This window comes from Cetorhinus maximus, chromosome 22 (genome assembly GCF_964194155.1).
Source record: "Cetorhinus maximus chromosome 22, sCetMax3.hap1.1, whole genome shotgun sequence".
In the NCBI taxonomy this organism is placed as follows: domain Eukaryota; kingdom Metazoa; phylum Chordata; class Chondrichthyes; order Lamniformes; family Cetorhinidae; genus Cetorhinus; species Cetorhinus maximus.
The window spans coordinates 20,279,626-20,294,227 of NC_135900.1; the positions used below are offsets into that span (position 1 = coordinate 20,279,626).

General features: G+C 39.7%; 1 protein-coding gene across 2 annotated transcripts in view; it reads right to left on the bottom strand.

Moving 5' to 3' along the window:
• Window positions 1-14,602, bottom strand: part of zfc3h1 (zinc finger C3H1-type containing) — a 73,021-nt gene that overhangs the window by 33,134 nt on the left and 25,285 nt on the right. For both annotated transcript variants that reach the window (XM_078567916.1, XM_078567917.1), the window contains exons 10-16: window positions 14,246-14,383; window positions 9,407-9,525; window positions 8,646-8,792; window positions 8,050-8,224; window positions 6,624-6,752; window positions 3,808-4,365; window positions 1,864-1,973 (exon numbers count right to left, since the gene is read on the bottom strand). In XM_078567916.1, coding sequence (XP_078424042.1) covers window positions 1,864-1,973; window positions 3,808-4,365; window positions 6,624-6,752; window positions 8,050-8,224; window positions 8,646-8,792; window positions 9,407-9,525; window positions 14,246-14,383 — 1,376 coding nt within the window. The remainder of the gene's footprint in view (window positions 1-1,863; window positions 1,974-3,807; window positions 4,366-6,623; window positions 6,753-8,049; window positions 8,225-8,645; window positions 8,793-9,406; window positions 9,526-14,245; window positions 14,384-14,602) is intronic.

Sequence of the window (14,602 nt, forward strand, 5' to 3'; positions counted from 1 at the left end):
AAGTGGTGAAAATGTGAAACTTAGCACCACAGGGAGTAGTTGAGGCAAACAGAGGAGATGCAACTATAGGGGAGCTAGATAAGCATGGGGATAGGTTATGCTGATAGAGCTAGCTGAGAAAGGACTGGAGGTGGCCCAAATGCAGCATAATTGCTGGCATGGACTCATAAAGCTGAATGGCCTGTTTCTGCACAGTTTATTCTAAGTAAATATACAAGCAGTCTGCTCAGCTCACATACATTCTAAAGTGCTGCTGTGACAGAATAGAAAGGTTGCTCTTTTGTATTGATGGTAATAACAGAAATTTAAAGACACTTTACCTCAGAAATACCCACAACTGTCAGTAATGAAATGCTAAAATTGTCTTTTTTATGAAGCATACTTTCAGATACAGTGCATGCTTTAGCAAGCACAAAAGTACAGCTCTCTCTCTCTGTCTCACGCATGATGTTTTAGAAAATAAGTTTATCTATTGCAATGATAGGAAGATCACCTTGTGCATGCACAAAATTTTAATTAGACTTAGAAAAATGTGGACTAACATTACTGCAGCTCCCTTTGTTCTAGTACATGAAATCTCCAACAAGAGAGAATCCAACCATCGCCCCCTGATATTTAATGTTACCATCACTGAATCCCCCACTATCGACATCCTGGGGGTTAACATTGACCAGAAACTGAACTGGACTAGCCATATAAATACTGTGACTTCAAGAGCGAGTCAGAGGCTAGAAATCCTGCGGTGAGTAACTCACCTCCTAACTTCCCAAATCCTGTCCACCATCTACAAGGCACAAGTGAGGAGTGTGATGGAATACTCTCCACTTGCCTGGATGAGTGCAGCTTCAACAACACTCAAGAAGCTTGACACCACCCAGGACAAAGCAGCCTGCTTGATTTGCACCCTATCCACAAACATTCACCTCCTCCACCACCAATGCATAGTGGCAGCAGTGTGTACCATTTACAAACTGCGCTGCTGGAACACACCAAACCTCCTTAGGTAGCACCTTCCAAACCCATGACTGCTACCATCTAGAAGGACAAGGGCAGCAGATGCATGGGAACAGTGCTACCTGGAAGTTTCCCTCCAAGCCACACACTACCCTGACTTGGAAATATATAGGCGTTCCTTCATTGTCGGGGGTCAAAATGCTAGAACTCCCTCCAAACAGCACTGTAGGTGTATCTACACTTCATGGGCTGCAGTAGTTCAAGGCGGCAGCTCACCGTCACCTTCTCAAGGAAAAGCCTATATCCCATGAATGAATTTTTAAAAAGCACCACAGAAGAATTTGTAAAATGCATTTGACTTTTTTGTATTGCGCATCCCTTTGGCCAAAGTCGCATTTATTTTCTTTAACCCTTTATTCACCATAACCTTTTATTTATTTTACCTAACTGAATTTGGTTTAAACAATGTTAATCAGTGGTCCCACACACAGTTACTGGCCAATCATCCTTACAGTAGCCAGAAATTCACTATAGATACTGCCAAGGGAGAATTGCTATTATAACATTATCTCTAGCTTTAACAGAAATAAATGCTCCTTTGTTTCACTGGCATTTAATCCAGAAACTAAACTGATTACTGGTTATGTAAACCCATTTTAAAAGAAATGTTTCCTTATACACCTTAGTTCTGAGAGACTTGGTGGATATAATGGGTTTACATACACAATAGTGAAATGCACATTCAGCCAAATTCTGCTTTTATAATTCTGGTTTATGTCAAAGTGAACTATAAAATTATTTTTCTCCTTTGCCATTTAAATTCCAAATCATTTAAATTCCAACTCAACAGTTTTACCAGAACTTTTTACAAAATATTAAAGTATTCAACAATATATTTTCATTTCATACCTGTAAGATTTGAAGGCCAAAAGAGGGCTATTATACGGTTCAAATGGAGTTGGTTTCAAATCAACTTGTCTTGACTGTGCCAATACTACATCCAAATCCACAGGAATCTCCTGCAGAAAACAGCAGTTCCTTTTATATAAAAAAGTACAACCACTTCAAGCCATTTTGAAAAGAACGTTTCACATATTCTGTGTTTTAAAGAACTATTCAGAAAGAAAAACATTACTTGTAACTTCAGCAGGAAGTACTGCGATCAAGAGTTTACCAAAATGTGTATTTTAAATGATAGTTTTGATCGCTCAAAATAACCTTTTCAACAAAACTGCAATTACATTCTATGTCAATAAAAGGTAATTTCCTTATTACAGTTAGCTTTTGTCTGTGGTTAACTGAGTAATACTACCAGTAAGGAAATTTCCAGCAGTTTACCTAGGTTGTCATAGTTTAGTGTTCTTAATTGTTTATATCCACAAATACTTTTCTAACCACATGCAATGAATTCCAATTTTAAAAGCAATCGTCTAAATGTTAATAATTAAATATGCAAGAATGGTCTGATGAAAACTTTGATCATAAGACAACATCTAGAAAAAATTACTTTTGAATTCCCCAGTAAGACTAGGGGCAGGATCTTCCGGTCGGCGAGCAGGGGCGGGGCCCGCATGCCAACACGTAAAATGACACGGGATGACGTCGGGTGGAACTCCCGACGTCACCCTGCTTTATTTCCACTTTCAGGTCGGCGGAGGCACAGCCAAGTCAGCTGCATGCCCACCAACTTATCAACGGCCTATTGAGGCCATCAAGACACTAATTAAAATCATTAATGAACCTGCCCGTCCAACCTTAAGGTTGGTGGGCAGGCCAGGAGCCCTAGCAGGCTTCAGAAAAAGCATGAAACCTCATCCACGGGCGGAATGAGGTTTCATGAGGGTATTTATATTTTTAATAAAGGTTTCAGTTGAAGTTATGGACATGTCCCAACTCATGTGACAAAATAATCATTTTTATCGCAAATTTTAATTAGGAGCCAATCTCCCTGAGGCAACACTTAGCCTTAGGGAGATCAGTGAGCTCTTTTGCGCACATGCGCGAAAGAGCGCACTCCCGGCTGAGGGAATCCCCCCCCACCCCCAACCTGCACAGGGAGCTCATAGCGCTTCCTGGCGGGCATCAAGTAAAATGGTGGCGCAGGCCCACGCACTCCTGCACTTCCCCCCCGACAGGGGGAAAATTTTTCCCTAGGTATCCTTTCTAAACTTAAATAAATGTTTTGTACAATCATTTGTATGATTAAATCCATGGTGTGTTGTTTTACAACTTGAATAATCAACTGCAAAATGGCAAAGGGAGAGAATCACATTTACAACTACTAACTTATACCAGCCTTGGCTTACTGGGTAGCATTCTCACCTCCAGGTTAGAAAATCGGAGCTCAAGTCCCACTCAAGCATTGAGCACAAAAAGCTAGGCTGACACTCCAGTGCAATACTGGGGAAGAGCTGCATTGTTAGAAGTGCTGTCTTTCAGTTAAGACATTAAACTAAGGCTGTATCTGCCTTCTTGGGTAGATGTAAAAGATCATAAGGCACTATTATTTCCAAGAACTGGGGAGTTATCCTGTGTCTCGGCCAATGTTTAACCTTCAATAAACATTGCAAAAAGATTATCTGATCATTATCAAATTATTTTTTGTGGGAGCTTAAGGTGCCTAAATTGGCTGTCACGCTTCCTACATCACAACAGTGACTATTCATCAAATGTTTGACTGTAAAGTGCTTTGGGACATCCTGAGTTTAGGAAAGGAACTACATAAAATCCAAGATTTAATGTCACTAATATTAATAGTCGGAAAAGGAAAAACCACATTTGCTCAACAGCTTCAAAGCCTGTAGTGCTTTGCATTATTTTACAATACAGATAGATTAACTCCATTCTACTAACCTGACCATGCAGAGGTTTCTCTTTTGAAGACACCCAAACTAAAGTTTTCTGAAACAATGTTTTCAAGTCGTCAGCCTCTCCATGAAGCTTTTTAAGATCATCAATATTGAGCCCAAGAAACAGCTCAGGCTCATCAAAGCTTTTCTTTGTAGGTTTGCTTAAAGTTTCTTTTCCTTGACTTAGATCTTTGTGCTTCAGATTTGGCTTAGTGAAAGAGTTTGATTCCCGGAATGACCTCCTTCGTTCCCTTAGAGATGGAGACTGCACTTCATCTTCTGCATCATTTTCTTCAGTATCGAGAATGAGTTTATCCTGCGTTAGGTCATGCAGAGAAGGCTGGGACACCACAAATGCATGCTCTTCCTCTATTCCAGGCAAACTATCAGGTTGTCCTGCATTCCTTAAAGCCTGTGCCTCTTTCAGTTTTTGAATCTTCAGCCGATACTCATATTCAAGTTGCTGCAAACGTTTTTTCTCCATAGCTATATATTCAGCAGATTGTTTCTTTAAAATTGCCGCATGTTTAGATGAGCCATCCAGCCGGATATTCTTATTTGACTGAAGAAAGGAAGCAATTTCTTTTTTAAAATCATCAATACTGTTAATGTTAAAAAGGCATCTATCTAAACAGTATCTCAATATCAAAAATTCTAAGTTTCAAGTAACTTGGCCCTAACGTCAGAAGTAAAAAAGAAAATCGAATGGTCCCTTCCAAAATAATGTTTCATTAAGGAAACTAATTCCAATGTAAAAATATTACGGTTACAAACCCATTAAAACCTGCATAGTTATTTACTTGTTAAACGTTTTTCATGTTTGTTTTTATTTGATAGTATAACAGGCAGTAGACTAAATATTTCAGATCACATCATACCAGCTAGAATAGAGAACTAGATCTTTAGAATAAACATTGCAAGATTTGAATGATGAAGCAGCTTGATTGTCAATTTTTACATGAAAGTCAAAGTTTCTGTATTATTTTTAGAAGTTTAAAAACCAAAAGAGAGTCTCAAATTTAAAGATTTATATGCAGCAATACATAGGGCATTAAAGGACTGGTGCATGACCTAGGGTTTCTTATAGCTTCTTTTGAAGTTACTTAAAAACATGACGATATGCAGATTTGACAACACAGCTACTTAAAATATACAATCTATAATGGCCATGGTATACGTTTTCCCAATTTGTTATGCGTGATTAGATTCCATTGATAAAGATGCTATGAAAAGAATGCACCATCTTTGGCAACTAAAGTTAAGGACAACATCAAATTAAAAGATGTAAAATGCAGCAAGGATTAATGGTAGGCCAGAAGATTGAGAAATTTTAAAAATCAGCAAAGGATGACTAACAAATAAAGGAGGAGTAATTGGAGTTATGAGAAAACTAGCAAGAAATATAAAACAGACAGTAAAAGCTCCTGCAGGTAATACAAAGTAGCAAAAGTGAGCATTGGTCCACAGGAGGGGGAGACTGGGGAATTAATCATGGGAAACAAGGAAATAGCAGAGACTTTGACCAAGTATTTTATATCTGTCTTCACATGGAAGGCACAAAAGCACCCCAAGAATAGAAAAGTAGGGGGCAAAGGGGAGGAACTCAAAACAATCACGATCAATAAAGAAAAAGCACCAGGAAAACTGATGGCACTAAAGGCAGAGTCAACATGGTTTGTGAGAGGGAAGTTGCATTTGACAAATTTATTAGAGTTCTTTGAGGGTGTTACAAGCAGGGTAAATAAAGGGAAACCAGTAAATGCAGTGTATTTGGATTACCAAAAGGCATTCAATAAGGTGCCACATGGAAGGTTACTGCACAAGTTAAGAGCTCATGTTATTGGGGGTGACATATTAGCCTGGACAGGGTATTGGCTAACTAACAGGAGACAGTCAGCATAAATCTGGCATTTTCAGGTTGGCTAACTGCTAGAATGCCACTGGGGTTTCAAGTGTTTACCATCTATTTTAAAGACTTGAATGAAGGGGACAACTGTATTTTAGCCAAATTTGTTAATGATACAGAGATGGGGAGGAAAGCAATTTGAGAGGATACAAAGAGTCTACAAAGGTTAAGTGAGTGGGCAAAAAATTGACAGAGTACAATGCGGGAAAATGAGAGGTTGTCCGCTTCAGCAGGAACAGAAAAGTGGATTATTATTTAAACGGAGAGAGATTGCAGAATTCTGCAGTAGACGGGAATCTGGGTGCCTTTGTACTTGAATTACAAAAGTTAGCAAGCAGGTGCAGCAAGTTACTCAGAAGACAAATGGAGTATTGGCCTTTATTGCAAAGGGGATGGAGTGTCAAATCTTGCTAAAACTACACAAGGCATTGGTGAGACCACACCTGGAGTACTGTGTACAGTTCTGGTCTCCTTACTTGAAAGATATACTTGCATTGGAAGCACAAGATACGGCAGAGAAGGTTCCCAGGTTGATTCCTGGGAATCGAGGGGCTGTCTTACAAAGAAAGGTTGAGCAGGTTGGGCCTATAATACAACAGTTATATTACTGAATGAGTAAACCAGAGGCTTGGATTAATGATCTGGAGACATGATTCAAATCCCACCATGGCAACTGGGAAACTTAAATTCAGTTAATTAGATAAATCTGGATTAAGAAGCTCCTATGAGTTGACTGTGAAACTACTGGATTGCCATAATAACCCTACTGGTTCACTAATATCCTTTAGGGAAGTATTCAAGGCAGCTCAGCACCACCTTACCTTCTCAAGGGCAATTAGGGATGGGAAACATATGCAAACTTGTTAGCAAAGTACACATCCTCTGAATGAATTTTTAAAAGTTTTTAAACGTACTACAAATGAATCTTGTTCACGTTTACGCTTTCCCACTTCTCGACTAGCAACAGCTTTTGCTCGTGCAAATTCTTCATATTTTATTGACAAATTCTTCTTAATTTGTATTCGATGCTGTACCTTGTGGATCTAAAAGTAGTTGGGGGGGGGTAGGGGGAGAGAGCAGAGAAAGAGAGGAAAATGTCATCGTGGAAAAAGTCAAGACTACTTAAACGGAACTCAGTCTAGCCCAAACAAAAATTGCAATACACAAAATATATGAGGAAATTCATCAAAGGTTGCTTACGCATAATCTATACCAACACTCTATATGGTGCTGAGGAAATGCTGCATTCGTGAAGATGCAGCCAGGTGAGATGTTAAAAATCAAATTTTCATCTGGCTGTTCCCAAATTCAGATGAATGATATTAAGACTCCATGGCACTATTCAGTTGGAGCGCTCCTGGTTCTTACTAACATTCTTTCACAAGATCATAAGATTAAGAAATAGGAGTTGGCCATTTGGCCCATCGAGCTGCTCCACTATTTAATAAGATCATGGATGATCTCACTGTGGCATTAATTCTACATTCCTGCCTCCACCACCCCACCCCCAATACCCTTAACTCCCTTATCATTCCAAAATTCAGCCTTAAATATATTCAATGACCCAGCCTCTACTTCTCTCTGTGGAAGAGAATTTCATAGACTAATGGTCTTCTGAGAAAATAAATTCCTCTATCTTTGTCTAAATGGAAGGCCTCTTAATTTTAAACTGTGCTCTCTAGATTCCCCCATGAGGGGAAGCATCCTCTCAATCACCACTAACAAGAATTTAACTGGCGATTCATTTCATTCTGTACTTCACATCTTGCTGTGTACAAAATGCCTGCTGCATCCACTTGCATTAACAAATACTGCAGTTCAAAGTAGTTCATTGCTTACAAAGTACTTTAAGGCATTCGAGAGATGAGATATGCCATTCCCATTACAGGAATGGAAACCTACACACCAAAAAACAAAGCAACATGTACGAGGGAATTAACTGGCCTTTCATTTTCCAGTTTTCTTCTTTCCTGAAAGTACTTTTCCTGCTAGGGCACACAGGCATGGGGCCCCTCTGGCATCATCCACGTATGAGCCTAGACAGTGAAATGCTAGTAATCTATTTGATATGTTGGGTATTACAGTTAAACACAGTCTTGACCTCTCATATATTCCAGTAGAGGCATTTCAGCACTGCAATCAGGAGCAGGAATCTGACTGATTTTCCACCCTCTTCCCTGGATCCAGGTCAAAAATCAACTGCACCACTGCAACTGTTGACTTAGTTTAGAAGAATTGCTTTTTAAAATGGACCAATTTAGCAAACTAAAAATATAAATTCAATTTGGAACTTTTAAAGAATGGGAAAAGGGGAAATTCAAGAAAACTCATGTTGCTCACCTGTTCTTGAAGCTTTTTAAGAAGCATTCTATTCGCATTCACAATCTTCTCAGCTGCCTGCAACTGTTCTTTATGCTTCATATATTTGGCTTCAGCTTGACGCAGTGCTTCTTTCTTTTTTGCTTCTTGTTGTAGCAGATTTGATAAGAGAGATTCATCTTTTGTCAAGAGGAGGCTAAAATAAAAACAGAGCACTAAGTCTTGAACCTCAAGTTTCTTTTTAAGAGAATATAAACACAGAAGAGGTGGAATTCATTCAGTTTTAAGTGTGGATTGCACATGCTATGCACTTTCAAAATCTTTATAAGAAATATTAAACACATGGGCTGCATGGGTTCAAAAAGACAGCTCACCACCTTAAGGGCAGTTAGGGATGGGCACTAAATGCTGGCCTAGCCAGTGACACCCACATCCCATGAGTGGATAAATAAAATTATTACTCAATTAACAAAACAGCTGGTCTGGTCATTTATCGCAATGCTGTTGAGAAGACACCCTCGGAAAGTTTTATTATTAATACAAGTTTGTTCAGCATTGTTTCTTGATTTCAGGCTGAAGAAAATGTACTTAACCTATATAGCACATCCAAAACTTACTTGTGTTTTCTCAGTCTATCTTCAACATCTGACAGTTGTTTACTGACCACTGTTCTCTTTCCAACAGCATTTACTTCAGCATCTGCACGAACTGGTGATGGACTACCCCTTGACAAATCCAATTTCAGCAGTCGCTGCTTCTCACGACTAAATAAAATAAAACCAAACCAATCACTACAATGGTACTGCATCAAGCACTGATACTAATGAATGTTCTTCTGAAAAACAGACAACAGCTCTCATGTTCATGCTTGGCAGCAAACACTAATAGAACAAGGCTATAGTGTTTGGTACAAGTTTGTAGTCACAAGATTTAAACTATTATTGTTCAGAACATCCAAGAGTTTTCCTCCTGTATTCACTTGGCATGAAATTAGTTCAACATCATTGGAGTAAAGAAACATTCAGCTTATAGTAGCTATGTTGATTAGCTTTTAAAATTTGCTACCTTTGTCTTCTTTCACTGGAAGTTCACAGAAACAGCTTACAGCATAAATTGAATACAAACTGAGCAGTTATCAGGAGAGATTGAAAAGCATGGAACTGTTACCTTAACAACAAAAAAGTGACAAAATTCTTCTGTACCAAAACCTATAAGTTATGGGAATTAAATAACCATAACTTCTCTCAACTGCAACTGACAAAGGTGATTTGCAAAAATTATATTGCAAATAAATAAATGTTAAGTCTTATGAATTTTTGCTTAGCCTAAAATGAGCAGAAGCAAATAAAATTGGTAAAAATAAATACTGAATATTTACCTGGTATTTTCTTCCTTTAAAAGTCTATTTTCCTTTTTCCCTCCCTCAGCAAATCCATCTTTGGTTCCAGCAGGATCATTTTCTTTCTCTGCTTTTAGTCTTGGCTTTGGTTTTGAGGCCTTTAAGCAAAGAAAAATTGCAGCCTTTATAGATACAGTTAGTGCTTTTTTAAAAAAAGGCAATGAATATCAATGCTCAGAAATGAAACTCATATCCACTTTTAAAATGAGTACTCCGATATATTTTGGCAATTCTGTTGAAATTACTCCACGCCACCATGCGACTGATAAGCAGCCCCGACTGTAAAAGATGTTATTTTGTAAACATAGCCACAGGGTCAGAAATTTCATCTGGTTAGTCACAAAAACTAATATCCCTCAGCTGCCCCTTTTTCAAATATCTACCCACTGATGTCTTTAATCCCCGTCTCTCTGGGCTGCTGTCTGCTTTACATAGTCTGGATAAATGGGTGGGTTCCCACTTCTAGCTTAAAACCACATTCTTTGCTGCAAACTCTGGAACCAATCTTGAACATACCATTCGAGTTCAACATAACTATGCCTTTAAGAATGTTATATTAAGCCTAAGCCTTCACTGCCAAAGAAAATAATCCCATGGTCTTCAAACTCTCCTGATAAACTAAAATGCCTTAAGCTTAGTTGCTTCTTTTCCAAACCAATGTCTGTATAATTCTCTCGTTGGTGACCAAAAGTGGTACACAGAAATACAAGCCTGGCTAAAACAGTGCTAAGCACAAGCTTCATCATCACCTGCTGTGATTCCTGCTCTACCCCTTTGATTATATATCCCTATGCTCAATTAACTTTTGTTTCTGTCACTGCACGGTGCATTGTTGGTTTTTGTCAGCTATCCAACACATTTAGATTGCTTTTTTTTGAGCTCTGTAGCCTAAAGCTATTTAGTTTACATTGCCTAATATATTTGTATTTGCCTACATTGCATATAATTTGACACTCTTCTAACCACTTCATCGATCTATCCAGATTTTTTTGTATTTGATTTGCATCTTCTAATATTTGATGATGCGCCACCTTAGCCTCCAAAAAATGTGCTACCAGCTGCAAACTAACAGGCTTTATGTTCCAGGAACCAAACAATCTGTGTGCACTTCAAACAGCAATGGCCCTAGCTCAAATCCCTATGGCACTCTGCTAGTGATACCCTTGCCCTTCAACAACCCATTCATAACTTCTGCTTTCATTGGTTAATTTTCAATCCATCTTAGAAGCTTGCCTCCTATTGCATGACCTTCTACCTTGGTGATTAATAGGTTGTGAAACAGTATCATAAAAAGCTTTCTTGACATTTCAATGCATTTCTTTCAGATATGTCAAAGTTTACAGTCTTCACGGGTCACATGTGTAATATGGAGCCTCAAGGGTTATTTTCAAAATTTAACTCCAGGTTATTAATATATTTGCAACTTGGGTTCCTAATATGGATAGAGTTTAGTGTTATAGTTTAAAATGTATCTACCAAACAGTGCCAAAAACAAACTTTCCAAATCCCCAAGCCCCACAAGGTGTAAATTGGACAAACCAGCTGTTAAGAAACAGCACTGAAGTCTGTGCTGCCAGTCTGTGCTGCCTTTGCTTTGAGGGTCAAATCATCTAGTTTTCAGGGAATGGGCCTGGGGATGCTGAATCACAGATTGGACATTCCCACCCTCTGCAATGACTAATCCTTTCCACACACCTGCTTTCCTTGTAGCTTAAATGAAGTTAGCAAGTCAGTGCCAAATTATTAACAGATTATATGGAGCATTTTTAGAGCAATATTGAAACAATCAAAATTAACGGTCTTTAAAGTTACTGGGCAATTGATTCATCTTACTAATCCTGTAAAATTTAAGCCAAAACATCTGGGATAAAGGGTGAGAGAAAAACCAACTGCATACACAGAGCAATATTTGTAGAAAAAGCTGGGAAAGATACCAACTATGGAGGGAAACAGAGTTAATATTTCAAGGCAATAGTCTTTCCTCATTGATCCTGAAATATTAGCCATAGCAGCTGCCTGACCTGAGTATTTCAGCATTGCGTATTTATTGCAAATGCTGGAAGTTGGAAATATTATGCTTGTGTAGCCTGTTTTATCAATACACTTATAGTTTGAGTACATTTCCAGTCAACTTTCTCCACTGCATTTTGCTGCATCCATGTTTCTAATTTAAACTAGTCACGGTAATAATTATGCCATTCTGCCAGTTGTGATTCTGTAGCACATCCACGGGCAGGTGTCAACCTGGTGAACATACAATACAGGACTACTTGCATGCCAAGCAGCATAAGCAGCAAGTTAATTAAGCAATTCCACAACCAATGGACCAAGTCTAAGCTCTGCAGTCCTGCCATATCCAGTCGTGAATGACGGTGGATAATTAAACAAATCACTGGATGAGGAGACTCCACAAATATCCCCATTCTCAATGGTGAGGGAGTCTAGCACATCAGTGTACGAGATAAGGCTGAAGCATTTGCAACTATCTTCAGCCAGAAGTGCCGAGTGGATGATCCATCTTGGCCTCCTCCAGAGGTCCCCAGCATCACAGATGCCAGTCTTCAGCCAATTCGATTCATTCCATGTGATATCAAGAAACGGCTTACGGCAGTAGATACTACAAAGGCAATGAGCCTTGACAACATTCCAGCAATAGTACTGAAGACTTGTACTCCAGAACTTGCCACACTTCTAGCCAAGCTGTTCCAGTAGCTACAATACTGGCATCTACCTGGCAATGTGGAAAATTGCCCAGGTATGTCCTGTACACAAAAAGCAGGATAAACCCAACCTGGCCAATTACAGCCCCATCATCTACTCCGCATCATCAGTAAACAAATAGAAGGGGTCATCAACAGGGCTATAAAGCAGCACTAGCTAGCAATAACCCATTCACTGACACTCAGTTTGGGTTCTGCCAGGGCCACTCAGCTCCTGACCTCATTACAGTCTTGGTTCAAACATGAAGAAAAAAGCTGAACTCCCGAGGTAAGGTGAGAGTGACTGCCCTTGACATCAAGGCAGCATTTGACAGAATGTGGCATCAAGGAGCCCTAGTTAAACTGCAGTCAATGGGAATCAAGGGGAAACTCCGCTGTTTGGAGTCATACCTAGCACAAGGAAGTTGGTTGTGGTTGTTGGAGGTCAATCATCTCAGTTCCAGGACATCACTACAGGAGTTCCTCAGGGTAGTATCCTAGGCCCAACCATCTTCAGTTGCTTTATCAATTACCTTCTTTCCATCATAAGGTCAGAAGTGAGGATGTTTGCTGATGATTGCACAATGTTCAGCACCATTCATAACTTCTTAAGACACTGAAGCAGTCCATGTACAAATGCAGCAAGACCTGGACAATATCTAGGCTTGGGCTGACAAGTGGCAAGTAACATTCACGCCAGGCAATGACCATCTCCAAAAAAGAGAGAACCTAACTTTTGTCCCTTGACATTCAATGGCAATAGCATCACTGAAATCTCCCACTATCATCCTGGGGGTTACCTTGACCAGAAATTGAACTGGACTAGCCATATAAATACTGTGGCTACATGAGGAGGACAGAGGCTAGGAATACTGCGGCGAGTAACTCTCCTTCCAATTCCCTAAAGCCTGTCCACTATCTAGAAGGCACAAGTCTGGAGCGTGATGGAATACTGCCAACTTGCCTGATGAGTGCAGCTCCAACAACACTCAAGAAGCTTGACACCATCCAGGATAAAGCAGCCTACTTCATTGGCACCCCATCCAACAACATTCACTCTCTCCACTGCCGACACATAGTGGCAGCAGTACCATCTACGAGATGCACTGCAGGAATTCACCAAGGCTACTTTGGTAGCACCTTCCAAACCCACGACCTCTACCAGCTAGAAGGACAAGGGCACCAGATTAATGGGAAAACCACCACCTGGAAGTTCCCCTCCTAAGTCACACACCATCCTGACTTGGAAATGTATCACCGTTCCTGTCGCTGGGTCAAAATCCTGGAAGACCCTCCCTAACAGCAGTGTGCGTGTACCTACACCACATGGACTGCAGCAGCTTAAGACAGCAGCTCACCTTCTCAAGGGCAATTAGGGATGGGCAATAAATGCTGGCCTAGCCACCGACACCCATATCCCATGAATGAAATAAAAAGGTGTGTGTAAAAGCATGTCAACTCTGCACAGGCAGTTTCCATTCATGGTGGAGTCTTGTGTTTTATACAAGTGTATTGTGACATTTTCTTATTCTGTCACTGAATTGCATCTGTGAAACCTAATTCAAATATTCCCTGCTGTCTAATGCCATCACCTAAAGACTGCAAGTGTTAGCCCATGGGAAATTATTTCAGTGACTTAATGAAAACAGCATTTAACTTTTAACACTAAACATAACCTATGAGTTTTATTATTCCAATTATGAATCTGAAGAACATGACAGCACATTAGCAGTCGATCAGCTGCTCTTGCCTCAGAGTCAGATAGTTGCAGATTCAAGTGCCACAATCTACACTAACATTCCAGTGCAGTATAGCAGTGTTACACTGTCAGTCAAAGGCGAGACATTATATCACAGTCCCATCTGCCCTATCACATGGGCATAAAAGATCACATGGCATTGCAGTGCATCCTAGCCAAATTTTATCCCTCAACCAACATCACTCAAGCAGGTTATGTGGTTACAATCATACTGTTGTTTGTGGGACCTTGTTCTGTGTAAATTGGCGGCTGCATTACCTACATTAAAGCATTTTGGGACATCATGAGGGACCTTGAAGAAATACAATGCCCTACATAAACCTTTTGCTACTGTAGCTATATGGTCATGTTTCTACAAACCTCTGCGGATCTTCTGGCTTCTCGAATCATGGACTCCAAACCTCCAAAGACACCCACGTTTAAATTGGATTGCTCACTATCTGACTCACTATCATCAGAGTCATCCAGTCTCACAACTACAGATTTGTGCCTTGGAATCTGCAAATTTGAATAAAAGCAAAACACAGTGAGAACAGGGAAAAGGCTATGTCACAATTGAGCCACAATATCCCAACTTTTTAACATGGTAAATTATAAGAACTTACTAAATAGTTGTTTGGTAGTACAGACCTTAAGTATTGCTGAAAGAAAGAGATTTTTGTGGAAGCTTTTCATTTGTACTCATCAGGACAATTCGCAAGAATGCCAAATGTAAAG